The sequence below is a fragment of the Mchenga conophoros genome, linkage group LG3 (assembly GCF_057382185.1).
Source record: "Mchenga conophoros isolate Kocher_MC1m ecotype Shallow Benthic linkage group LG3, M_conophoros_male_GT1.1, whole genome shotgun sequence".
Classification (NCBI taxonomy): domain Eukaryota; kingdom Metazoa; phylum Chordata; class Actinopteri; order Cichliformes; family Cichlidae; genus Mchenga; species Mchenga conophoros.
In genome coordinates, this window is record NC_140528.1 from 36,025,449 (window position 1) to 36,053,343 (window position 27,895).

Here is a 27,895-nt window from a genome sequence, read left to right on the forward strand (position 1 = left end):
GGGTAAATTATTCCACAGCTTAGGTGCTACGACTGCAAATGCTCGATCACCTCTATGAACCAGCCTCGACCTTGGTACAGCTAAAAGCAAAAGATCACTTGATGGTAAGGGTTAGGGTTAGGATTTCATTTTTAATGGTTAGGGTTAGGGTAAGGGGCTAGGAAAAGCATTATGTCAATGTCCTCACTAAGATAGCTGAACGGGCTTGCGTGTGTGTGTAGGTGTCAGTGTGTGTGCGCACGTGTGTGTAGGGAGGGAGGGAGCAGAGCAGACTTTGCCCTGCATGCAGGAAACTGTCGCTCAGTCGCCACACCACCAACAACGCTGCGACCAGCCGAGGAACTTCACACCAGCCAGTGAGTACAAACTGGGAGAACTGGAAGAACAGATTCACAGCTGGGGGTGAGGGGGACCACATTTAATGCCTGTGTCACTGATCCTATGTTCAATCTGAGCTTGCAGGTCCAGCTCAGAGGTCAGTCATGTGACTGAAGGCCTCACCTGTGACATCATAGCAGGGCCAGTGTTTATATATGAGGTGAAAACACTAACACACTTCTGTATGAGAATATTATGGTTTATCAAAGTTGGGGGGAAAGTTTTCATGGTCAGTGTGATCGCTTCTACCTGTGGTTACTCAGCTGTTTGAACCTCCTGATGACTTAATGGCAGTCGCTCCAGGAAGTATCCAGAGCCGCTCGTTTGATCTTACATTTCCCACTGCAGTATTTTAAAGTATTTGATTTACTTTGTTTTAGAACGAAAATAATTGATTGTATATAGAAGACTGATTTCTGGACTGCATCCATAGCGTGAGGAGCATTACACAGACACAGACAGACACCTGGTCATTAGTTCTGAGTCCAAGTAGAATCCAAGAATTTCATTCACAGACTTCTTGAATGGTCTGCTAGTACAATTAACTGCACAGCAGAAATATTGTTGTTCAGGTAATCAATTAAAAACGACATTCTCCAACAGCAGGTCTTTGATGTAGCCACTGTTGAAGTGCATTCAACCTGCAATCTTCTTGATGCCCTATGGGGGCGACATCTGGGGTCCGATTGTATGGAAGTCTATGAGAAAATGAGCCTATTACACAACTTATCTCTCACCTCAGTTAATACTTTCCTAATGAGTTTATGGTCTCAGTCTCCACTTCCAGGTCTTATCAAATACAACATGGTGTTCAGTTTGTAACTTATGGACCCATTGGAGGATTGAGCTGAGTAGGGAAGGATTTAGAGCATGGATAGGAGCATGCAGTGTAGGAAAGAGCCGTTATTTTAAGAAGAGAGGTGACTATTGAGCAGCAGTATAGCTTCATGCTGAGAAGGAGCACTACAGATGAGGAAGTCAGGAGTGGTAGGTAGTAGGTGGAGGTATGCCCTGGAGATGAGAGAAATAAAAGTCATTAGAAACAAGACAGAATAGAGAGTGGATATATTGGACAAAAGCGGCAGAAGGAAAAGAGGAAGACCTCAGAGGAGGTTTATGGATGTAGTAAAGGAAGGCTGTTAGTGAGGTAGGCAGATCCGCCATGATGATCCCTAAAGGGAGCAACCAGAAGAAGAAGAAGAAGAAGAGTGTCTCTCATTGGTTTCTAAAAAGTCTGTGGCACTAAAATCAGGCAGCTTTGACTCTCACATAGAAGTCTTTGCACATCAAGCCATTCTTCAAGAGTTTTTGTGGAGTGCTGCAGCCCACTGACCTGATCTAAGTGCATGGTGAATGCTCCAAGCTGAACCCCTGTATCTGTTGCTGGTTGGGGACTGAGATAATCCCAGTCCAAAGAAACATACAGTAGTTGAGACAACTTTGGAGGCAAGGTGTAGTCAGACTCAGAAATCTGTGTGGTTTTTCTGTGTCCTGGTGGTCTGTGGGAGGCTCTGTCAGGTCATCAACCCTTAACCTGTGTAATCTGTGGATTATGATGGTATGACATCTGCACGGGCACCTGTCGATTCGGTTTGTGAGATTGCTGACACACGTTTGCCATCAGGATAGCCCTCCCCAGTGCTCGCTCTATTAATTTCATTCTTCTCAGTGATGTCTTCAGTCAAGAGAATTTGGACTTCGTAACAAAGACTTGGCAGCACAATTTGGAATTTAATCATCTGACTGAGCTCTGTCCAAAATAGTGCTCCTTTGTTGGTGGTGGACTCGCCGTCATCTTTAAGAACTGCGTTATTTGTTAGTCTGTGTTTTTTGGACATATCTATATCGAAAACAACTTGTTGTGGATAGGCGTAGCTTTGGGTCATGTGGTGTCGGTAATAGTAATAGTGATTGCTATATCACCTGTTCACAGCCCGAGGGAATTTTTGTGAATGAGTGGGTGATGGGGGAAGTTGACTTTTGCTTTTGCAAGCTTAGAATGTTTATTTTGATCACTGTTTTTCTACAGATTTTAAGGATTTGATAACAAATAAAGAAGTTTTTAATCTGGAACTTTGACTTATGTTTTGAACAGCGGGCGCGTCAACATTATCCCCCTATTAGCCCCTAACCCATTCCACAATTGAGCCCTACACACAGACACACAAATCTTATTTAAAAATCTTTTAAAAACCTTATTCCCATTCAGATTGTAGCCTCCATCTCTCTTGAATATTGATTGGTAATAGATTATTTCTAGCTCTAAACATTATCTGTGCTATATTGTAATTAACCAAGTCATGGAGTTTTCACAACTTTTGTCTGTGTCTGTCTTTTAATACAGAGCTTACCCTTCCTAAACAGTTATTCAGTCAGCATATTATCATCCAGCATGCCACTGAACTTTATCGGATTTGTTTAATGTTAAGTTAGAGTCAGTATTGGATGCAGAAATGTTTGTTAGAGATTTTAATGAAAAGACAGGCATTCAAAGAGTCATTTCTTTTGGATAAATGAAGCTCGTCTGCAGTTAGAAGGTCCAAACCACCGAATGAAAAGTGCATCATGTGAAGGAATGAGAAAAGGGAGTCTGCATATTTTATCAGTATTATATTGTTCAGTAAAAGAAATCTTAATGTCCTTTTAATAAAAATAAGCAGACAGGTATCTCCTGCTTTTTCATACTTACACGTGTTCTTTAACAGGTATTCTCTAACATTTCTTACTTTTATTATTAAAAAATAAATTGTATTTATTTGGTAAATAAAGTAAAATAAAATGTTGGCAAAAATGCTGTGCCTTCATCTGCTCACTCTGTTACTGATTTTTCTTGTTCTTTAAATCTGGATTGTTTTCAAAACCCTGTTGAGTATCACTGATCTGACAGGCAAAATGAAACTTTCATCGAGCCCTGCAGGTGTGCTTCCCACATCACTGTGCTAAATGTTTTTAATTCAAAACCCAAGAAACAATCTCACCTGGACTCATCCTCACCTGAACATTGTGGATTGGTATCCAGGCCGTCGTTTCTTGTCAAAGATTTGAGAAAAGCCAGGTTCTATCAGAGGTTTCTTCCTGTTAAAAGGGAGTTTTTTTCTCAGTGTGCCACTGTGCTATTGTTGGGGTCTTTACCCTAAAATATAAAGCACCTTGAGGTGATGTTATATAAACAAAATTTAGTTAAATTGAAAAACTGTGAAATGTTGTTTATAAGTAAATGTATATATTAAAACTTCACTAAAGCTTGTCTCACTGCAGGTGTTCATCATGAATTCTTCAGCACCACCTCCTCCATCATCATCATCATCATCATCATCACCGGCATCAACATCTACCTCGATCAGAGCTGGGAAACAAACCCAGCTGAACTCCTCTTCATCCTCTCCCCCTCCTCCTCCTTTTACTCTGTCTCTCAGAAGTCCTGAGCTGCAAGCAGAGTTTCTAAGAGGTAACCTTTTTCTAAGGCTCAATTTTGTGTTGATGGATAACTTAACAGAACCTGAAACAGGGCCCTGAGGGGCCCGGGTGGTCCTGGGTTACCACAGAAGAATTGAAAACCCCCAAATCTCAAGCACAAACAGCCACAAATGTCTTCTTATCTTTGTCTTTCCAGAGTGTCGGAACAAATTTAAGCCTCACAGCGACGACAGTGAATCCAGCGGGGTTTCCTCCACCACCTCCCCTGTGGCCTCCCCCTTCAGCCTCACTCCTTCCTCCTCCCCCTCCAGTTCTTCATCCACCTCGCCGTCCCCTGGCTTCAAGGACAGACAAGGTGAGCCGGCTGGAAGTACTGTCCTAACCTATGTGAAGTGACTAGCTCGCCCTGGTGGAGAGGACCCATTAATAGAAAACATATCTCTGAGAGACTTTGACGAGCTGTTACTGGTTTATTGTGCTGATGTAAAACAAACAGGCTCCACTCTTGGGTGTGGCATTTTGTGTTTTAGAGATTTGGTTGGACCCATATGAAAACTAAAATTATTGTCTTTGTTCAGCTCGTCTGTCACTGTCCAGCCCCGAGCTCCTTTCTGAACTGAAGGAATCCAAAAACCGCTCCCTCCGACACGTCCCCGCGCAAAAGGGAATGACCACCGTTTTCTCAGGGCGAGGAAGAGCATCAAGACAGGTGAGCAGAAACTCCAGCTTTCCTTCTTTTCATTAAGACTACAAACTAACTTTATTAAAACCTTACAACACAGCAGCCATGATGTAAAGATTCAGAAACATTTTAAAGCCTTTATTTATTTTATCCATTTATTTTATAACATTCATAAACAATGTGTGAAACGATGACACTGAGAAATTTTGTTTATGTTTAAAAAATGTCTGATCACCTGTAATCCTTTGAAAGGCAAATCTTTCCACTGATGTATTTCAGTTGCTCCATATAGTCCTACTTTGATTTCATAGAGTTTGAGATGCTTCTAGTGGCTGACGGTTCTGGACTACAGACAGGCCAGTTTAACAGCTTTACTCATTACTAGAATTTGATTTAGCATCGTCTTGCTGGAGTAAGAAAGGTGTCGTCTGGATGGCGGCATGTGCTACTTGTAAACCTGCAGATATGGTTCAGCACTGGGGCCATCCAAAGAGTGACTTCCTAAAGCAACCAGGGATGTGTCGGTTTTCTGAGACAAAGTTAGGAAAGGATACATTTAAAGGAATTAAATGATCTGAATTAAATTCTTTAATTTTTCTTTTCAGGCGTCTGACTCCACTACACCCACCAAACCGGCCAATCCGAGGGTTTCTCGCTGACTTTATGAGCAACGTGTCAACCAGACTATGAACTCTAATTCTCCGTATTAATTATGTAAATACAGTGTCACAAGCTAAATGTTATGAATGCTGAAAGTGTAAAAACTCATCACCAGCTCCTGAACCATGTAGAAGACCCTGAAATAAAGTACAGAACAAGGCTCTGCAGATTTATATTTGTTCATCAATTAAAAATGTTCAGTTCATTTTTAGAGAAAGAAAAAAATAATTAATTTAACCAAATGTCTGGTCATGCAGGCTGGAGTGTGGACTTCAAGCCATGACTTTGTTGTTGCTAGGGTATCTTGTCTCACCACTTCAGAGTTCTGAATACTAAAGCTCAAAGGTATAAGGAGTGAAAGCTGATATCCAAGAGGTAAATGTTGAATTGAATAATTAGGGTACTTGCGTAGCTATTGCTGTGGATATAGCTCAGCCGGGAGCGTCTAAAGAGCAGTTCTTGAACTTTTTCTCTCTTGACCACAGTTTTTTCCCAATACTGATTGGTAGATTAGGATTCCACTTGCTGTCACATATACAGGGAGTGCAGAATTATTAGGCAAGTTGTATTTTTGAGGAATAATTTTATTATTGAACAACAACCATGTTCTAAATGAACCCAAAAAACTCATTAATATCAAAGCTGAATGTTTGTGGAAGTAGTTTTTAGTTTGTTTTTAGTTTTAGCTATTTTAGGGGGATATCTGTGTGTGCAGGTGACTATTACTGTGCATAATTATTAGGCAACTTAACAAAAAACAAATATATACCCATTTCAATTATTTATTTTTACCAGTGAAACCAATATAACATCTCCACATTCACAAATATACATTTCTGACATTCAAAAACAAAACAAAAACAAATCAGCGACCAATATAGCCACCTTTCTTTGCAAGGACACTCAAAAGCCTGCCATCCATGGATTCTGTCAGTGTTCTGATCTGTTCACCATCAACATTGCGTGCAGCAGCAACCACAGCCTCCCAGACACTGTTCAGAGAGGTGTACTGTTTTCCCTCCTTGTAAATCTCACATTTGATGATGGACCACAGGTTCTCAATGGGGTTCAGATCAGGTGAACAAGGAGGCCATGTCATTAGTTTTTCTTCTTTTATGCCCTTTCTTGCCAGCCATGTGGAGTACTTGGACGCGTGTGATGGAGCATTGTCCTGCATGAAAATCATGTTTTTCTTGAAGGATGCAGACTTCTTCCTGTACCACTGCTTGAAGAAGGTGTCTTCCAGAAACTGGCAGTAGGACTGGGAGTTGAGCTTGACTCCATCCTCAACCCGAAAAGGCCCCACAAGCTCATCTTTGATGATACCAGCCCAAACCAGTACTCCACCTCCACCTTGCTGGCGTCTGAGTCGGACTGGAGCTCTCTGCCCTTTACCAATCCAGCCACGGGCCCATCCATCTGGCCCATCAAGACTCACTCTCATTTCATCAGTCCATAAAACCTTAGAAAAACCAGTCTTGAGATATTTCTTGGCCCAGTCTTGACGTTTCAGCTTGTGTGTCTTGTTCAGTGGTGGTCGTCTTTCAGCCTTTCTTACCTTGGCCATGTCTCTGAGTATTGCACACCTTGTGCTTTTGGGCACTCCAGTGATGTTGCAGCTCTGAAATATGGCCAAACTGGTGGCAAGTGGCATCTTGGCAGCTGCACGCTTGACTTTTCTCAGTTCATGGGCAGTTATTTTGCGCCTTGGTTTTTCCACACGCTTCTTGCGACCCTGTTGACTATTTTGAATGAAACGCTTGATTGTTCGATGATCACGCTTCAGAAGCTTTGCAATTTTGAGACTGCTGCATCCCTCTGCAAGATATCTCACTATTTTTGACTTTTCTGAGCCTGTCAAGTCCTTCTTTTGACCCATTTTGCCAAAGGAAAGGAAGTTGCCTAATAATTATGCACACCTGATATAGGGTGTTGATGTCATTAGACCACACCCCTTCTCATTACAGAGATGCACATCACCTAATATGCTTAATTGGTAGTAGGCTTTCGAGCCTATACAGCTTGGAGTAAGACAACATGCATGAAGAGGATGATGTGGACAAAATACTCTTTTGCCTAATAATTCTGCACTCCCTGTATGTGATCTTTAAAAGTTGTATTATTCATATTAGACGTCAGGGTTTAAAATACTGGGGTAAATGTACTGTGTGCAATCCTTTGAATCAAAATGCTGTCTTCAATTAAAATGTCCATTTCAACGATTTCTTTTGCTGCTTCCGTGGACCAGAGATCCACCAATCAGCACTGAGTGAAGGTACGCTTTCAGGGGTTAGGATTTTAAGGTTAGCTGTCTGTTAGACTTCACTGCATCCACTTTTAGTGCAATTTTCTAACCAATAATACGGCTCCTATGCAATCAATTGACAGTGTCCAAGAAATTTATTCTCCAAGTTTGTGAGTGAAATAGTTTTTCTTTTTTTTGGATGCTACTCAACAGAATGTCTCTGTGTGATGCAATTAGAAAATAATTAATATAGTGGTGGCAAAAGCACTAAAATCAAGGCTTCAAAGCTGTAGGTAACATCACCTTGGCTACACCTGTATTTAAATTTTTTATTTTGACTCCAGAGACAGGCCAGGTCATACTTTTCTGTAATACCAATTTGTAACATAGGATGGTGCAGTAACAGTGCACTGAGTGGGGGAAATACTGGTACTACAATAAGACAAGTACTGCCAGTTAGTGCCACCAGCACAAACTCGCAAAAGTAAATTAGTATTTATCTTTTTACTTTAAGAATATTCTTGAGTAAAAATCATAGTCGTTTTCTTGACAGTTTGATAGCCCCAAAAAAGGACTACTTAAACTGATGTGACAGGTCTTTTTTTTTTATTAAAATCTCAAAACTTTATTCAGTCAGTCATCAACAAATAATTTAATGCAGTTTTTACAAAGCCAGAGACTTTTGATAAACAGGCACGTATAGAAGAAAACCAGAGGCTGGGTGGAAACACTGCACCTCAGACTAAAAACCATCACAGCATTTTTTAAATAAAGACATAATCCTGCAAGAGGAGGCAGCGCTTCACACCCTAATGATGACTGCCCCATGGAAACCTAAGGAGGACATGTAAATTTTAAAAACAAGAATAAACAACAAAGAATAAAACAAATACATAAAAGGCCTTTAGAGTTTACAAAGTAAGAGTCTAAAAACTCCTCAAAGTGGAGCTCCACTTGCTTAAATCTTGTTTTTACAGACTTTTACCAAACATATAGACTTCTTGGCACATCATTCACACGGTTTTCTTTAAAGCATCTTTATACCCATCTTTCTTCTCTGTATCATATTAACTGATATTGAGGATTTGCACGTCTAGAATATTGATGCTCAAATCCAGCCGACTTGTCTTTGAGGTGGATTTACCCTCGAGCACATCACTAATACGGGTAACACCCTCTACTTGGCACAACAGGTGGCATTAATCTTTCAGAGTTTGGAGTGTAACAGCTGATTGTTGAAACACAACTTGGAGTGTTTTGCTTGCATAGATTTAGTTAACGTTTAAACGTAAGGCAGCACGGTGACAACTGATTTTAAGCATGAGACTCTTATTTTGAAATGTCCGACAGCGATGCCTTCAAGACCACAAATCTCCCGTTTTTATTTGCTTCACTAGTGTCAGGAATAAAAACAAGGTAAAAAACAGAAAACTCTGAAATGTCAACGATGATAAGTCAAATCTTATGTACACCTGAAATAAGGACACAGTGAAATAATAACATGATGCATTCAAGGTCATCACGTCTTTTCCTCCATTACGAATATGATGATGAGGTTGGCTAATCTTCTCATGCTCACACAGACACACCAGCAGCCTTTTATGCACACGCTCTGTACGTTTAGGGGTCGACAAAGGACACCATGATGTATCTGGTCCCTTTGGTGACGCGCAGGCCTTCGTGGTAGTGTGTCAGTCGACCTGGGTGCATGAAGGACCAGCCCTTCCTAGGAGACTCCACCTTACAGTCGTACCGCAGGAACCTGCAACCTCCACCCTGACACAAGTAAACATGTTGTGTTAAGAAAGGCAGAGCTTTAGGGAAATTATTCAGGATAGCATGTTCTTTGGCTTCTTTAGATCAGCAGGCTGCGTTACCTCGTAGTCAATGTCCTTCCTGTTCAGGGCGATGTTGATAGTGAAGGTGGAGGAGTCATGATGTGGCCGCAATAACGGTTGCTCATCTGGACGGTAACGCACCACAAAGTTCATAATGGCTTGAGCCTGCATGTAGACAGTACCAGATCATTTTTAAGAGGATTAACAAAAGACGGCACAAACACAACAATGTTCCCAACATCAGATAAAAATCTGACTCGGAAACTTTCTAAAGAAAAACATGATTAATGTATAGCTCCTTAGCATTGTGAATTTGTATTATCTTAGAGTGCACTAGAGAGTGCAGTAGAGCACAGTGTACCCTGACTGTACCCTGGGGCAGATACTGAGTTTTTTTTCTGTAATGCCTGCACTGTCAAAACCTTTGTAGTGGCTCAATATCTGGGATTAATTTCGAGGTAAGCATCGGTCTGAGATCATGAGATATTTCTGGGCTGAACTTTGGGTAAGGTCTTGAGAGAACCTCTGAGGACGGTAAGGAGTTATTCTGATGGACTGCACCTTGTGTTCAGGGTGTGCACCCTACCTTAGAGGAAGGCTCTGAATGATAAACGTATCTGGAACTTGAACACTATGGTTATTGTGTGGACTGTACCTCAACCCATGGGGTGACTCTAACCTTAATGTTGAGTCTGGACCCGACCCTCTGGTTAACGTCTGGTCTGTATCTTAGCGTAAGGGTCTTGACAGTACCTTGGTATCGAGTCTAAACCTAGGGTTTGGTCTGTATATTTAGGTGGGAGTTAGGGTATTGATGGTACTTTGGCAAAGACTCTACACTGAAAACCAAGATTTGGATCTAAACTACACTTTAGGCTAAAGTGTGGACTCAGAGGGTCTAAACTGTACTGTGGGATTAGGATCTCCTGAGCAATACCTTGGCACAAAGTCTTGAATTGAACCCTTAGGTTAGAGTGTAAACTATACTTTGGAGTAAGCTCTGGGCTCTCCCGTGAGGGAGGTTGTGGATTGAACTCCTTGGTGGGGTAGGGAGTCTGAACGTGAGACTGGGGTTAGGCTTTTACCGTACCCTGGGGTAGTAGCCAGGATAGAGTTTCTCAGTGACGGGGGAAATATAATCTTTGAGGAACTTGAGCCACTCCTTCTCAAAGCTGATCTGGTTCATGTGGATATCCACAGTTGGGACATTTTCATAACCGCCAGCCAGACGCTCATCCTAGAAACACAGAAAACACAAAACTGTTAAAGCTTAGTACTTACTTCTGCCCTTGTGTGACAGTTAGAATAAGTGTTTACCTTGTGCGTTCCACCAGACCACTCGCCACAGTCTTCCATGGTTTCTACCATATGGTCACACATTTTGTCTGAGAAAGCTGGAAACCAGTAAACATCTGGACAGGGCTGAAATACAGAGAGATTGTTAAACCCACGATGATTCTGTAACAATCATTAATAATAATCTGAAAACACTCTACATGGGAGGTGGGGTTTTTTTGCCTCTGGTTCCTGATTCCCCTTCCTGACTTTATTACCTGCTCTACATAAGTCTTCTCATCTTCAAAGATCTTGGAGTAGTTTTCGTGGACATACTTCTCCTTCCAGTCCTGCAAATACAGACAGACAGTCCGAGTTGTTTTAGCTTTACCCACATCATCTAATTTGAGTGTTCATGTACATTTTCCTGACCACAGGGTTGTCGAAGATCTGCCACATGTCTGGGTGGAGCCTGGACGTGTTGTAATTGGACGAGGCCACCAAACGGCCAAATTCGTCACGGTTGGACACATACATGAAGACTCCCTGTGGACATATTAAGTTTTGTTTGTATAAAGTTCAATGAAACAACAGCATTGCTGCTTACAAAAGAGCTTTTTTGTAATTCACTCTGACTGTGCTTACAGTTAAAAGCAGAGAACGTTTGTGTTACCTGGTCTCGGATGCTCCTGCAGAACACCATGTCAGCGTCCATGCCCCCTTCATCCATATACAGGCTCACCTGGGACAGTTTAGTCCGCAGCACGCTGCCTTTGATCAGGTAGACCTGAGTGATGTACGGCACATTCCACAGACCTCTGCACAAACACAGGCAGAAGGTTGTTTTACAGACAGGATGTCGCGTCTCAGAGTTTGGTGCTGGTTCTTAAGTCTTATGGACTCATCTGTAGTTGGACTTGCTGACTTTCTGGACTTTTTCTAATCTGCCAAATGCTTTTTTTGCCATTTTTGCCTGTTTGAATCCCACATTTGGTTTTCTATGCTATAGAATCTGGCACAGGGATCAAAGAAACTGAAACACCAGTTACCCCAAAATAATAGCCAAAGCAAAATCTCAACAACTGGAAACACAACCGTGGCACTTAAGAGCAAGAGATCAGCTGAAAGTAGGAGAAGAATCACTTTTTTTCTTTAATGGGAAACCCATCTAAGGTTGGGGTTGGTTTGGGTTTAACCAGATGTTAAACAGTCACCTCTTCACTACTAGAAATCACTCGCTTTCAAATGAGGGCTCATCCGTTCAATGAAAAAACTAAAAGCATATGTAGAGTCTCTCATATTTTTTAGAATTAAAATCTGAACACACCAACTGCAACACATACATCATTATTATTATTTTCATTATGACATATCTATTCACTAAATAATGGAAAATTTAAGACAAAGCGATAGCACAATCTAAAATAAAATCACTGAATCAGTTTGACCCATTTTTTTATTACCTTAAAATTTAGAAATGGATAAACAGCTATAGGTGGGTTTTGTGCTTCTGTTTCATTCATTTAACCTTTATTTAAACTTGAAATTATCTCTTTTGTGACAGTGTACTGGGCCACAATAGGCAGCATTAACCAGTTTTTGTGTGTGTTACTTACACCCTCTTGCCCTGGACGATCTCAATGTAATCCTCAGATCTGGAGTAGTATCCTTCAGGGCTTAGAGCGCCCCAGAAGTTACTCCACAGCTTTCCGTGTTTGGACAGCATGGGTGCTATGACAGACCTGCAAGAACAGCAAAGGATTTCAGAGAACTGCATTAAAATAAAAACCAACAGAATCTAACATAAAGCCTGAGTACTGAGGTGTTTACACATAGCGCCTAATATCTGGAAAGAAGTAACAGAAAGTAGTCTGAGAGAATTAAAATAGAAGAGTGACGCAGGTTCCTTTAGTCTGAAGCCATTAGCCGTTTTTAAAATCAAACAGTGAGCTCAAAATAGTCAAAGTTATGTGGCTCCAGTAGAATAATCAGTGTTGCTGTTAACATTCAGGCATCCATTAAACTCCAGACAGCTTGAACTGAACCTTGGGTTTACACTAATGGTCATCGTCTCGTACACCCTCTATGCTATTAGGGTCTAGATGGTACCTTGGCGCAGAGTCTGGACTGAGCTTTGGGGGTTAATGTCTAAGCTGGAAGAGATCTGTATTAGAGCTTGGGATAGTATCTTGATTTGGGGTAGAGCCTGCAATGAACGTTGAGGCAAAATGTGGCCTGAGCTCTCGGTTCGTGTCAGAGCTGTTTAGGAAAGCTGAATTTGACCTTGGAGTGATAGTCTGGACACAAATACCATCATAGGCCAGGAGGAAAACAGCAAAAATGAACCAAACGTCACGAAAAAGAAAATCTGAAATGATCAATCCTGGATCAGTCACCATGAAGAAGTCCTGATCATAAGCTGAATCTCCACAACGAAACCCTCGTTGGCCTGAAGCATTTAAATATTTGGCTGTCAGTTTTTAAAAACTTATCAACAAATATGTGACATTTTTTTGTAGTCTTTTTAGTTTTTGAGAGTCTCATCCAGTGCAGGATATGCTCAGGGTTTTACTGACGGTGTAAACACAGCTTCTACGTACTTGTTCTCCTCCATCAGGATCCTCAAGATGTCGGGGTTCGTCAAAGCCACATCGGAGTCGATGCTGAAGTAGTAGTCGCACTCTGGATCCTTCTTACACACCTCGCTGCAGTCAAACAAACAAACAGCCAGGAAGGTTCATTACCTTCGTATTTAGAGAGTTTCCATAAAGGTGATGGTCAGACGTATTTTTTATCTTACTACAGACGGAATCTGACCTTTTTTTAATGTAATTGTTCTAAATACGCTCCTCTCATTAAACAGATTTAACTTCCTGGTTTATAAATATGCTTCACAGAGCAATTTAAGTGTTTTGTTCTGCCTCATTTCCGTCTTTAAATGTCCTGCTTTAAAGTTCCTGCCAAGTCCTGGTTGCGAATGCTGGGTTTTAAGGAAAGAAAGAGATTCAAGGTTTTATACAGCAGTGCTCAATCCCTGGTTGTTTTTCCATGTTTTTTATGTTTCTCCGTCTCGTCAATATGTCTACCTTTATTTTCCTGATCTTTGCGTGTGTTTTGTCCTTTTATTTCCTGTCTTTGTCTTCCTCCCGATTCCCTGATTGTTTCCACCTGTATATTTGTCCTCAGAATTTATTCTCTGCCTCTTGCAGGTGCTTATTTGGGGATTTAGGTTTTATCGTATCTTTTGGATTTTCCTAAATTTAAACTTTTGTTTCAGATGAATTAATTGCTCACTTTTATTTCATTTATATGTTGGCAAAGTTCTGTAACATGCAGTTGATGAAGACTATATGAGCTGTACATAAATCCAAATAAAACCACAGAAGGAAAACTACTGTTGATTTCTGCCTTATTGTAAAAAAAATAAAATAAAGGTTTTAAAGGTTGGTACTAAAAATGCAAATAGTTAAATATTTGTACATATTTGAGACCAATTTTGCTGACAGTGTTGATAACATCTTTGAAACCTACATTTCGTTTTGGTGTCATATCTCCTGTTTCCAGGACTTCTTATATTTTACTGTTTTAAAGTTTTTATAATGTCCTTAGAGGTTGTGCACTCACACAGCCATGGTTCTGGCTTCGTCCTCCTTCAGGTTCTCCTCTGGTCCGACTACCCGGGCGTCTGGGAACAGAGACCTGTGTCGCTCCCAGAACTTCTGGATGTGACGCTCGTGGTACACGACCTGCAGTACGGGGACACAACAGGTCAGAAAGCACATGACACAGGAAGGAAGTTCTGTATGCTGCAAAAATGAACTTTGGCTCTAAATTTAGTGAACAGGCAAAACATTTTTCACAGTTGAAGGCTACTCAAACTACTCTCTGCTTGAGCCACAGTCAGGAACCTTTTCCTTGTGTCAAAGTTGCCTAAAATCTCTCGGTGAGACAATTCTGACTCTTTAATTGTGAATCTTTTTCGTCCCTCTGATGTTCCAGTGAAGGCAGTGAAACTGGAACTCTGTGCGAGTGTGCATCGTACGTTGTTGTGGATGAAGAGGCGAATCCTCGTTTTTGGGTAGTTCAGAGTGGACAGGCGCTCCAGGAACTCCTCCATGAAGGGAGTTGCATGTTCGATGAAAACAGCGACGTAGACCAGAGGCATCTGTTCGTCCTGAACACACAAACACACGTAGAGTTCAAACACTGACAGGAAAACTTTTTCTCCTCATTATGTCCTCCACTGAGAGTGGTGCAGGCACCTCATTGAAGAAGAGCAGGTCGTCGTCGCAAATCCCGCAGCCGGTTTCATAGGTCCACACCGTGGGGACGTAGTTACCGAGGTAGTTCAGCTGCAGCTGCAGAGACAAGCAGATGTGCAGAATTATTAAATATATTTGTTGTGTTTGATAATCAGATTTTTAATGACAGGCAGGAACAGTTTCAAGTGTGAGGCTTTAAAGATCAAAGAGTCTTCATTAGTTTTAAACAGCAGCACAGTGGTTTACTCTAATGCTGGGCTTACACTGTGCCATGTTTGGCAAATTTTGAGCCAATATTTCAGTCGTGCGACCGTTTTGGGGATCGGCCTTCATCGTGTGTCGTGCATCGTGTATTCGTGGGGTAACGAGAAGCGATTAACACCTCACGACCAGCTCCCGATCATCAATCGCTTGGTCGGGAGGATTTCAAACCTGTTTGAAATGCTTGGTGAAAATGACGGAGCAGCAGTGCAGCGTGTGATCTGGACACAAGCGATGGAGGCACAACTTGTGGAACTTTGGAAAGCTCATCCGAGCCTTTTCGATGTGGCCTCACAAAATTATCACGACCACAACAACCGTGAAAATAGTTGGATCTACACTGCTGCTCAATCACAGCTGCCTGATCATGTTTTTCATTAGCAATTTAGCAAAGTTGATGGTGGTGGTGTGTCTGTGTGAGTGAAAGACAGAGAGGGCGAGCGACAGAATTTCTGTTATAAGCTTCATTTTATGGACGCACAGTGTGAGCACTCAGGTCGCATCAGAGCATCGGGCCGTATAGTGTGAGACCCTGCATCGTGACCTACGAACTTCTAACCCCTGCGAGTCAATCGTGCAGTTTGAGCAGAAGCTGAATAACACGACTGAAAGAAATCGCAGTGTGAGCCCAGCTTAACACGTCACACCTGACTCCTGATCACAAAATCTGTCTGTGCTCTGGTTTTACCATCACATTGTCGTGTTACCTTGGTGGGTCCGTTGCCATGGATAACAACAGGAAGCGTGTCGTAGGCGACATTCCTTGCTCTGACCTTTGCCCTCTCGAATTTCAAGACGACCTCATCTAGAGAGGAGATTTAGTGTAAGTGTTTCTGCTCAATAAGAAACAGCAGTTCCTCAAATGTCCACTTGAGGCTCCAGTGGGAAGTCAGTCCTCATAAGCTCCCGTAGAAACAAACACGACACACCTTGATTCAGTCAGACCAAAGATATATCCTCATAAGAGCCTGAGTACAGTAATAGCACGTTGAAAAAGTTGGAGGGACAGATTTATGTCAGAAAGGCATGAATACACATGTATAATAAACCTTTTAATATCTGAATTGAAGTATTTCACATTCAAATCAGAGGTTTTCAGGATGAAGTAACCAGTAGAGTGAGTAACAAAAACCAGAATGAATGTTTCCTTACAAATCGTGGAGCTTCACAGGGCTCTATTATCGATCCTCTACTTTTTACTCAGATTTAAACTGTGTGCTTGTAAAAGCGAGTCATTCCCCACAGACTGAAATAAACATGTTTACAGCCTGATACAAAAAGTTGTTTTGGTCTCTGTAGCTAATCTCCCCCCTCATTACAACAGGCTTAGAGTTGCATTAATAGGAGTGTAGCCTCTTTGACTAACAGCTGGATGGAGACAGACTGCTACATGTGAAACAGCTGGTTCGCGTGTAAACTGAGCTCTCACATATCTGTGTTTCTTACCAACAGCTCCGTTCAGGTTTTGGAAGATCCGGGATCGATGATCCAGGGTCATGTTAAACTTGGTCTGATGTGACAATAATAAACAGAGCAGCTTTGTCAAGATTTAGACTTTTACAGATAAATTCAGACATGACAAGCTGGGCGAATATCTGAGATTCAAAAACTCTTCTTCTCTGAAATCACTGCTGGCCTAGTTTTCTAAGAATATGTTCAAAACATTGGAAACAATTTAGTTTTTTACCCAGCAGTACAGATTAACTTGTTTTGTCTGCAACGTCAAAGACTTTCGACCTGAGGTAACATTAAAGGAGCCAACCTCAGACTGTTACTTGTTACTAATGGTAACAAGAAATGCAAAGTGAACTGCAGCCATTATCCTGTCATTGGAGGGAACAGAGTGTGAGATGGTCTTGTTCTTTAACTTACATTACAATTGGTACAGAAAAAGTATTTACATGAAAATGTTCCTGTTGCGACTGCGACTTGTTCTAGTGGCTCTAACAGTGGCTTTAAAACTGTGGGTTACTTTTGTTTTTTTAATGTTTGTGAAGTTGTTTTTACCCTGTGCGTCTTGTCCAGGTAGATCCTGGTGTAGAAAAGTTGGTCGTCATCGCTGTCTTTGTACTTCCACTGCTGGACAATTGCACTGATCTCTGGAGCATAGCCGATGAACCCTGAAGAGCAAGAAGTCGTGTGTTACTTACTGCTTTAAACTTTTTATAGTATTTTAAAGGAATATCAGTGAGCTCCTTACCTCCTGAGTTCAGGTAGCGTTTCCCAGTACGCACCTCGGGGTATTTGGAGGCCAGGCGCTGGTCAGGCCAGCAGAAACCCTCAGCTGAGAAAATAACTTTGTGACCCATACGGGAAAACTTGGACAGCAGCTCCTCAGGACCCGATGCAAAGATCACATCGTAACTGCATGGAGAGAGAAAGAGAAAGAGGGGGGCCTGTTACTGTTTGCAACAGTTTGAATGTGTGGGATAAGCAGACAGAGAGCATGTTTATGACAGAAACAATCAGAGGACTGAACACTGAGCAGTGGCTAGAAAGAGTGAGAGCCACGTCAGCTTACATGTAAACAGGAAAGAAAAACATTTAAAGGACGATAAATGGAAGAAATTACAGTAAGAGTTCAGCGTGAGCTGCAGACCTCCACAGTCGAGTGTGGCTCATTCCCAACTTTATCCGTCTCTTTCCAGAAAGTCTGAAGTAATGACCGCCTACAGCAGCTCCAGTACAGAGTTTAAGGTGTTCATTAAAACCTAAAACAGGACACAGAGGGGTCTCCTGCTCCTGCTGTGGTCTCCCCTCTACCAGATGATCACCTCGTCTCTGTGATGTTCCACAACTGGGTTATACTGGAGGAAATGGGGGTTTTACAGTTGTGGTCAGAGGTTTAAATACAGTCTTCAAGGGCATGAATTCATGGCGATTCTGGACTTTCCATGATTTATTTAACTGTCCCAGGCTTTTTCAGGGTGGAAGAATTGCGCAGCAAACATCAGACATCACCAAAACAAACTCAATTGAGTTTGAATTTACTGTGCTTTGGATTTTCTCTAACCTTTTCTCTGTAAGGGTCAAATATATGCATTCACTCAGTTAAATTTTTTGTGGTGCTGAAGGTTCTATAGTGTATTTTAGCTGGGCAAGGCCAAAGCATACATACTTCCTGTTAGAGATCATGATTGATTACACTTGGCTTCTCTTGGCAGAATAAGAGGGAGACAGTATGTCTGTGAAGGTTCTCAGTCATCCAGGTCATCGTAGTCTAAGGAGCTTGGAAAGAAAAGCGTCTGGACTTCTTTAAGTTGCTTGAAGACGTTTCAATGGTGTAGAGTCCCAGATTTAAACCCAGTGGGAGCCAAAGAGGCCATTTATGTCCACTGTGAGCGACCATCTTTGAACAGAGGCGGGGGTTTACGACACCAACTCTCTGCCATCTATAATCCAGTTTTGAGATCCCTGCCCAGACGCCTTAACGCCCACTCACTCTGGGCCATCTGACCTCAGGACATCACATGATAGGGTGGGCCAGGTTTCACAATGAGCTCACCCAAAACCCTGGCTGATTGGGGCCTACACAAGTTTTCACGTGTCGGCTCATGTGATTAGGTGGAGGATCATCAGGGGGTCCTTTGTCCCTCTTTGGGGGGGAAACTCCCACTAGGTTTATATCTGGGACTCTCCACCATTTGACCTTTGAACTGAAGAAGCTTCTCGGATGAGAGGTGAAACGTCTTCAAGCAACTTAAAGAAGTCCAGACGCTTTTCTTTCGATTGGCTGACAGCACCTGTCAGACTGACCAATACCAAAATAGTATTTTAATTTATTTGTTATTTTTGGGTCCACAATTTGGACCCTACCTACACAGACTGTTTGGGAACCACCAGCTGCTAGGAAAAAATGTATTTGTACGACCTGAACTGTTAGTGAGTGGCCACTGGAGGTTGCTGGACTACAAACCTGTGACTGCTTTGGTTGCAAGAGGATTGCCATGAAAGATGATGACCTGTCTGCAAACGCTCGCTAATTTACCACCATGTGACAGTGAAACTTGAAAAAGGTCGACCGAACCTTAGCTTCAAGACCGTGGCAATCTATTAAAGACTAAAGCGATCCAAAAAAGGAAGCTTTAGTGCAGCACCGTGTGCTTCTTCCATCTTCATGGTTTATCATTTGCTAACTTGTCACGAAACATTTTTCCCCAAACAACCAGTGGTCACCCATCCTTCCCCAGGCCTCCGTGACTGGGTTTGTATTTCTGGACTTGTCTGAACTTTAGCTTTAGTTAACAGTAACAACACTGGAGCTCAGAACCAGTGAAATCCCTGCACAGGTCACAGGTGGTGCCTGAGCTCTGATTTCACTGTTTATCTGCTAATCGAACAATACGAAAATTCATATCCTTCATTTTTGCGAGAAAAGCTTTGTCCTCGTGTGTGTCAAAGTAGGTCAGAAAGAAAAAGTAAAGACACAACAAAAGCAGCGAAAACTGAGACTGACAAGATAAAGAACAGGAAGAGTAGAGCTGTGAAAAGACAGAAATCAGGACTGAGCTGATGGGAACGATAAGTATATGACACACACACACACACACACACACACACACACACACACACTACCTGTCCACAAACATGATGACGAGCTCTGTCTTCTCCGAGTGCTTCTGCACCTCCTTCTTCAACCATCTCACCTTCTGACCTCCACCCACCGTTCGAGCGACGTCGCCTCCCTTCCACTCCTCACCCAGACCCAGGACCTGTACACCACCATCACATCATTAAACTCATTTGCTCATTTGTATCCAATAAATCCTCTGACAGCTGATCTGCTCATGTGATCACTGAGAGTGTTTCTAAAGGATCTGCAGCACAAAAAAACAGAAACAGTTTTATTTTTCTCTGCTGGAGTTGTTCCTGCACCTTAAACAAAGACGTTTTACTGCAGTCAGAGCTGCACTGTGTGGCCCGACAGGTCCTCCCTGCATTCAGGAACTTTGTACAGGAACAATCGGCTCATTCACTCATTCATTCTGTTTCAGGTACCGACCACTTGGACAACAACACATTAGTCTTTAGTCTCTGCATATTACCAACAGTCAAGATGTGACTGAAGCACTTTAGCTTTAAGGCCGTTTCCACACATGCAGTTTGAACACACAGAAACAAATCCAAGCAAACTCATCAGAGTGGAGCAACAAAGGTAAACACCAGAAGGAGGTGATGAGATCTAGACTGAACACAAGGAACCGAACACCAAGAATTTACTTTAATTTCAATGATATTCTCAAATCTATGGCACCCAGAATGTAAAGCATGCACTGGAGTTTGCTAGGAACCGGCCTGAGACCACCTCCTTCAAAAGGTTTCAGTGTGGATGATGTGGTGTAATTACGGTGTTCAGAAATGAACCAGACAAAAGAGGAAACGAGTCTAGGGTTTGATTTAAACACCACAGGTATGAAAACACCTCCACTGACAAACTAACTCACTAAACCTCTAAATAAGGCTGGAAATGTGCAAACTTTGGAGCAGCTGACTCCAAGTATCATGGAGGGAAGCTGTGTGGAGCCTTGTACAGACCCACCGCTTCGATCCGACATTTAATCTCAGACCTGAGTCAAACTTCAGCAAGCGACGGCTGTGCAGCCGTGCATCAGACATCAGCAGCACCTCAGCCAGGGATGTAATGGATTACTCTTTAATGACACTAACCTCACCAGGTAACAGGTTACTCTTTAACACAAAGTTACCCAGCATGTAACTTGTGTGTTACCTTCACAGTGTAGTTGAACTCTTGGGCTGTCCTCATGAAGCGCAGGAAGCCGTCCGTCTCCTCTGTTGCCACGGTGATGACCAGCAAATTTTCTGCAAACACATCAGGTGATCAGCATGACGTTGTCAAATCAACAGAGAACTCTTGTTTTTTGTTTTTTTTACAACTCGTAAATATATAACGATCCATTTTGGCAAATATTGAAATATTTGGAGGATGTGCTGCTGTATGCTGGTAACACTCAGTCCTGTTTGCAGACACGAGCAGCTGCCAGAGTTTCCCTGCAGGCTTTTTATTAGGAATTGGGAGCAGAATTCCTCTGAAATTCCGAGGAAAGTCAAAGAGGGGAGGGGTAGCATGGGGGAGGAGAAGAGGGTCTGTGACCAAAGCCCCTGCTGTGCTCCTGAGGGTCTGACGTGTTTTAACGTGCGAGAGCAATAACACTTTCACTGCAGCGCAGGGCCGAGAAAACAGCTCTCGGCTGTGCAACAAAGCTCCTTAAATATCCCGAGAAATCGCTCCCATCCACTCTCTGTGCAAACAGCTGGTTCAGATACCATCAAACCAAACATGGGAAAACCACCTCCTCCTCCTCCGCTCCTTTTTTGGCAGCGTTTGATTGAAAGTGTCTCGAAAGTTTACTGTGAAGTTTCCAGCCAGGTGTCACGGTTTTTCAACACGTCATTAAATAACGACGTCCCCTTCCCACCAGCAGCACTCATGAGTAGTTGTGTTTGAGTTCAGCTGAGCTGAGCGAGTGCATATGGAAGGAAATTCTCCTGTTTTTAACCATCGTTTTTATTCTTCAGAACTTCTAGATTTTTGAAAAGGGAGTTTTTCCTTCCCACTGTTGCCAAGTGCTCACTCAGTCTGACTGTTGAGGTTTTCACTGTATTATTGCAGGGTCTTTGCCCTAAAATGTAAAGTGGTTATGCCTTTGTGCTATATAAATAAATCTGAATTGAATTGAATAGATTCCTAGGGGTGTGTCAAAAGGCATTGTCAACAACCCATGAAAGTCTCTGCAGCTGCCTGCAGGGCAGACTCTGGGTCTCAAACTAAAAGGAAGGATTACGGAATACATCAGCTCTGAAACTATAAACACATCCTGACAAACGATCCATAAAGTGACCTCTGCCCAGGTCTTCCCTCCATGTTTATACTGAATCATTTCCATAACCAAATATGAGCCGAATTCATATTTCGCTCCTTCTTACAAAGATGTTTGTGTGTTTGCCGACTCTCATGGAAATATGTTCCTGACATGCATGATAAAAATGTAAAAAATGTAAAGACTTCCTTTTCCCGTTCCTTGATTTGAATCTGTGGGACCAGGCCGGAGGTGTGGAGCCTTGGAGAATGTTACAGATCCAAGCAGCAGATCTGAGTGGGCTCATTTCTTTCGTTTTCACATCAGTTTGCACAGCGCGCACATCATAAACACATTTTGAATTCTTTCTCAGCTTTGGTCAAATATTTTTTAAGACAAGTAGAACACTTAAACATCGAGTACTGGGGATTTTCTTCTTCTAATGAAGCCCAAAAATTTTTCCACCTGAGTGTTTTTAGGGTTACAGGCTCTCAAAGTACAAAGAAATATTGGCCCAAATGTGGCACTTTTTACTCGTTTCATAGCCCTCTTAGCTATATAAGTTCCACATTGTCAGCACAGTTTAAACACAAGCAGTTCATACTATGAAGGTACTACAGCTGATTGTGAGGGGTCAGGAGGGAACGTTTCACAGGAACAGCCCATATGAAGGAAATACATGAAGTTTATATCAGCATAAACGTTTAATGTTTGTCCAAATAATGTTAGCATAATGTCACTGTGTTAGTGTTAACAAGCAGAACCGTTCAGAGCCTCACACATGCAAGCATGCAGGCCTAGTTCAGAACTACCTGCCGGGTTCAGGTGTTTGAAGTTAAACCTATCTGGACATTTTTATTCTCTACTCGGGTTAAACATATATATAAGTCACTTAGATAACTTAAAAATGTTATTGTTTGGCTTTTTTCAGTATTTTATTTGTTCCTGAGTAAATCGGTTTGGCTGAGATCAAAGTTATAGTTTTTACACAGCTGAATAAACATCAAGCAGACAGCTGATTATCAGAAGTGTGAGATGCTGAGAATTTACTCCGGTGTCCTGTTATATTTTAGATAGCAAGGAGTTTATTAAACTTCACCCAAACAATCTGCAAATTTCATTAAAATTGAATAAACTATCATCTTGTCTTTATTTTTAGTTAGCACCTTAAACACTTAAAGCTGTAAGCTAATGATAGTTATATAAGAGCAGATGCTGCTGGTGCAATGAGCTGTACGTTTTACTTCCAATGGATGATGATCTGATTAGTCGACTAATAGAAAAAATAATCGGTGACTAGTCGACGATCAAAATAATCATTTGTGGCAGCCCTACTACTGACCATGTCTGAGCTGATCCCTGTTCTGCTTTTTAAGGACCGACCACACTAAAAACCACCTTCTTCCAACCTGCCAGGAGCATTTTCCAGCCTGATGGGAGCACCGTGTCAGAAGACATGACAACACAGAGCCTCGAAAAGATCCCCAAATTAACATCTTGGGCCCATGGACACATCTTAATCTGATCCACAATCTATGATCAGTGCTTAAAAAGCAGGTGGACAAACAGGAGCCCACAAACTGTGGTTAACTAAGAGCCACAGAGATCTGCAGGAGTTATGAAGAAGAACGGACTGTTCTCTCTGCTGAGGTCAGGAAAGCGATTCTGCTCCCTGAAGACCAACACAGAGAGACTGAGGAGGAGCTTCTTCCCGCAGGCGATACGGTCTCTCAATCACACCACCACACAGTACTGACCCACACATATAGTTCTTACACACACACTGGACATTCTGGACATTGTTTTCACTTCATCACTTAAATCACTTTAAGCATATTTGCACTGCACAAGACATAATGTGGATTGCACAACACTGGACATTATACTCCTCATTTCCAGCTAATACTTGTACAGCTGTTGTTATTGTGTATATATTTATTTATATTTATTCATACATTCTTATATAGTTCTATACTGTGTATTTTGTTGTACAGTTATTTTTTAACTTTAATTTATATATTTGATCTTATTCTTTCCCAGTTAAATTTACCCTTTAGGTCACGAGCAGTTGTCTAAGCATTTCACTGCATATCGTACTGTGTGTGACTGTGTACGTGACAAATAAAATTTGAAGAGTCAACACTGTAAATGACTCCTATAAAAGTCTGTCACAGAAATGTAAAAAATAAATAAAAACTGATGAAACACAAACTCTGTTACGTTCAGCCAATAGAAACTCGCCATGCTCAGTGTCACAAGATTCAGAGCTGCTGAGCACAACATGGAGGAAGTGCTCAGATATACAACAACCTCCCAGAGGAAGAAGGCGAGTTTAAGTAAGATGTTCTCACTGGTTCACAAACTCACTTTGTGACAGAGGTACAGCCTCTCGGGGTTAACTTCACTGTGTCTGTGATTGTCTGAGATGTTTTAGGGAAATACGTCTTCAGCTGAGCTGTGTTTAAAATGTGCCACAGAACCTGAGAAAAACTGAGACACTTCTTGTGAGCTCAGATATCTGAAGCCTTCAGATGAGCTAAAACACCAACCAGCTGATTATCTATTATTAACAATTTAACAGCTTCTTTATATACACAAAAAAGGTGTTTTACTAAAATATAACAATCCTGGCGTTCCTCTGAAGAATAAGCATCAGGACTGGGATAAAAGTGCAAGCAAAGAATTCACTTTTATGTATCAAAAGACCAAAACTCAAAGATCCTGAAGGAGGAAGAACCTGTAAACTGATTATTGATTTGATCAATGAATTAATCTCGAGATAAAGCAAAAGAAGTCTTTAAACTGGATCCCATGAATGAGTGAAAATGGCCTCAGATTTCAGTCAAATATTTAAAAATCTATTTTTTTCAGTTATTTTTTCTGTTATTATCTGAGTGTCTGTGAACTTTTTAAAAAAAGGTTTACAACAAGAAGGACATCTCGGCGTCAGTCTCACTCTGCTCCCTTTAAAAACGCCTCACATAAGTAATATAAACATGAATACAAACCACAGCTGAGCAAACAAACCTCACAGGGACGCACCAAAGACAGGATGGCAAACACAGATCAGATTTAAACCGGCTATTCTTTTGAAAAACGTTTATTCTGCTTCACAGACCTGCCAGTGAGAGGTTCATGATGGAAATCATTAATCCTGCTACATAAAACGTGCTGTGGGCTCCCACAGTGGCTTTTTAAACCTAATTTAATCCACTTACAATAAATGTTTTACTCATTTAAATGCAGTTAACTAAAATTCTTTATTCTAATACGATTATAAAATATGCAATCAAAATGATCACACTATTTTAAAAGTCCCAGCTCTCATTTGAGGCTGTAAAACCTCGTTTGAGTGGGTTGATCAGTGATTTGTAATCTTTACTGCTGGATGTAAGCATCCCTGCGTGAATGTGTCTGTTTGTGGGGATGTCTAACTTTCTTTAATATTTGAATTTTATCCGATATGCGAAGCACTTTGTACCTTTGTGTTTCTGTGATTAAAACTGATACATGTTAACCACGCTGTGTGGTAGATTATACGTGGAAAAATGGAAATAAAGATCCAGGAAACAAAGTTGCGCATTAAGATTTTCCAGAGTTTAGGGAATCATTAATAACCTGTAGGGATTACAATAACAGTCAATGAGGTTATAAAGGGAACAGGTCCACCGTGAGCCCCTCGGGTGAGTATTTGGGGTCATTATTGAGACTTTTTGTGATATTTACATTTTGCTCTGACATGAACACAACCCCCTGTTAAAGTTTGCTAACGGTCCTGTGGCGCTAACGGTTTTAATAATTAATAAACATCCTTCCTAAACTCACCCAGCGGCTGAATAACGGAATAAACTCTGAAAATAGTGAAAAGGTTTGTGACGTGATGAGCAGCCTTTCCGTAACCCACCCCGAGCTCCACAGCTCCAGCGGGTCACGGTGGTCCGCCCGGCCGATCAGGGGACCCCGCACAGCGGTCTTACCTGGAGAAAGCTTCCGCTGTTCGGCCCACACGGCGCCCTGGAAAAAGGCGAGAGACAGCAGGCGGAGAAGAAAACTGGAGGACATATTGGATGTTTGGACACGGCTCCGTTTAGACTGTAGGCCGTAGCTTTAGTCCACTCTTTCTCCTCTCTTCCCGGCCCTCTCTCTTCACGTTCACCGCTCAGTCGGCACTCGACTCTCGCGATACTCGTCACCTTTTCCGACTTTTAAAAGAAAGTCAACAGAAACCGCAAAAAGCTATCCAGCCAATGAGAACAGAAATGACGCGATACAGCTTTGACGGACAGAGCTGGTATCCAATCAGCACAGATAGTCGGAAATCCACCAGCCAATAAGAGGCAGACATATGGGAACTTTTTTTCTCTTCGTTTTTCGGTGGGCTAAACCACAGAAAGTTCGTGAAAAATGGAGTACGTGAATCTTTGCCACGTCTGAGGCTTTCAGGAGAGGGAGGGAGAGGGAGAGACATAGCGAGGACATGGAAAAACGGAGAGAGAGCGTGCGTCGGCAGAGGTTTTATATAGCTTTAAAGTCGCATGTCTGCAATAAAATCTATAATGATGTTTAATCATTATAATTACACCCAAAATGTATTCATAATTTAGTATTTATTTGCATAATTTATTTAAGAAACAATTAACATTTTCCTAATGAAATATTAACACTGCGAGTTCTTTTCCTGACATACATAGCATGCATGAATAAACTCTCAAAATCGTTTTTCTTTAGCTCTTTTGTAAAAAATCACTTTCTCCCAAATAATTGACTCAAAATATAAAAGTAAAGAACTGGGTGAAGAGACTGCAAACATAGCTGTTCTGTAAATACAGCAATCCAGCATTTATTCTACATTTACCATCTAGTAAGCTAAAAGCATACGTTATTAGAGGGTGGATGTATGGGATGCTCTAAACTCTAGATCACTGGTTTCTTTCTGTGTGTCTCAGGATTTAATAAAACTACAATCTACACCACAGTGTCACAACAAGGGGCCCAACATCTTATTCCTGGTCCCAGTTGATTAACACTGCAGTGTTAATCAACTGGGACCAAGAATAAGATGAGATAAGATAAGATAAGACTTTATTGACCCCACGGAGGCAAAATTTGTGCTGTGTTTCGTTGTTCTTGTAACATTGACAATTAAATCTATTCTATTCAATAGGGGGGTCATGTCAGTAAAACACAAGTATAGATGTATAAAAAGGAGGCAGAGGTTTTATAATACCTTTTAAAAACCATTTTCTTTCAAACTGACCTGGTTTTAATTTTCATTTGTTTTAAAGACAGTATTTAACTCTTTGTACTCTTAAACTCTTTAACTCTTTACTCAAGATATGAAAGTAAAGATCTGGAGAAAGAGACAGTAGCCACACTTTGTTAGCAATTACAACAATCAGACATTTAGTTATTGTATTTTTTCTTTTATTAAACAGATTTCAGTCATATCACAGTAATCCCTGGATTAACTAGTGGGAAGTGACCAATTATGCTGGAACACATAGCAGGATGTTTTAACAAAACATGACAAAGGCATGCTATGGAAGAGATCCAGAGATGATTAAATTCAGAATAGTGTATAAATGCACTAGTCACACACACCATGCTTCCACATCATGCTAATTATAGAGTTCCACAGGGTTCTGTGCTAAGACCAATTCTGCTTACATTATACATGCTTTCCTCCAGCCTATGTTATCTGCTTTAAGGTACACATTTGAGAAAGAGGGAGGACATACAGGCAGGGATCCAAGTGACCACACTTTATTTACAGTGAAAGTTTAAAGGTCCAATCTCTTCCAGGCTTAAATCCAGAAAATGTCAATTTTCCCCCAGAATCCACACCAGATTTTGCTCATCACTTTGTGTCTCATAATCTTTAGGGATGGGAATCTTGAAACAGTTGTTTCAAGACTGTGTTGAGCTTCTTAAGCTCATATGTTTCAAAACACTGCACGGAAGCATGGTTCAACACACCCAGGTCACATGACCATGACTTAACAAAGTTTTGATGTGTTTCACTTCAGTTTCAAGAGGTGGTCGAGGAGGTAAGACTCACC

General features: G+C 41.5%; 2 protein-coding genes across 5 annotated transcripts; one reads left to right on the top strand and one right to left on the bottom strand.

The window, feature by feature from the left end:
- Positions 1-270: 270 nt before the first annotated feature.
- Positions 271-6,522, top strand: LOC146578407 (uncharacterized). Of its 4 annotated transcripts, XR_014890147.1 has the most exons (7): positions 297-356; positions 463-538; positions 3,637-3,826; positions 3,992-4,150; positions 4,374-4,504; positions 5,083-5,200; positions 5,235-6,522. XR_014890147.1 is itself a non-coding variant. In XM_085259479.1 (6 exons), exons 3-6 carry the CDS (start codon positions 3,646-3,648, stop codon positions 5,134-5,136), a joined length of 525 nt encoding a protein of 174 aa, XP_085115605.1. In that variant the 5' UTR covers positions 297-356; positions 463-538; positions 3,637-3,645; the 3' UTR covers positions 5,137-6,517. The 4 variants fall into 4 exon arrangements, 3 of the variants coding, with proteins under 3 accessions (XP_085115614.1, XP_085115605.1, XP_085115622.1); XM_085259479.1 differs by having other exon boundaries at positions 5,083-6,517; XM_085259488.1 differs by lacking the exon at positions 463-538 and having other exon boundaries at positions 271-356; positions 5,083-6,515.
- Positions 6,523-7,971: 1,449 nt separating this feature from the next.
- plod3 (procollagen-lysine, 2-oxoglutarate 5-dioxygenase 3) lies at positions 7,972-26,076 on the bottom strand. Its single transcript, XM_085258965.1, has 19 exons — positions 25,814-26,076; positions 20,747-20,838; positions 19,594-19,730; positions 17,219-17,382; positions 17,026-17,138; positions 16,465-16,528; positions 15,726-15,823; positions 14,758-14,853; positions 14,538-14,669; positions 14,120-14,241; positions 13,096-13,200; positions 12,112-12,237; positions 11,169-11,313; positions 10,928-11,041; positions 10,774-10,845; positions 10,538-10,642; positions 10,311-10,457; positions 9,260-9,385; positions 7,972-9,158 (listed from the first exon to the last, which is right to left on the bottom strand). Exons 1-19 carry the CDS (start codon positions 25,896-25,898, stop codon positions 9,003-9,005), a joined length of 2,199 nt encoding a protein of 732 aa, XP_085115091.1. The 5' UTR covers positions 25,899-26,076; the 3' UTR covers positions 7,972-9,002.
- Between the last annotated feature and the right edge of the window lie 1,819 nt (positions 26,077-27,895).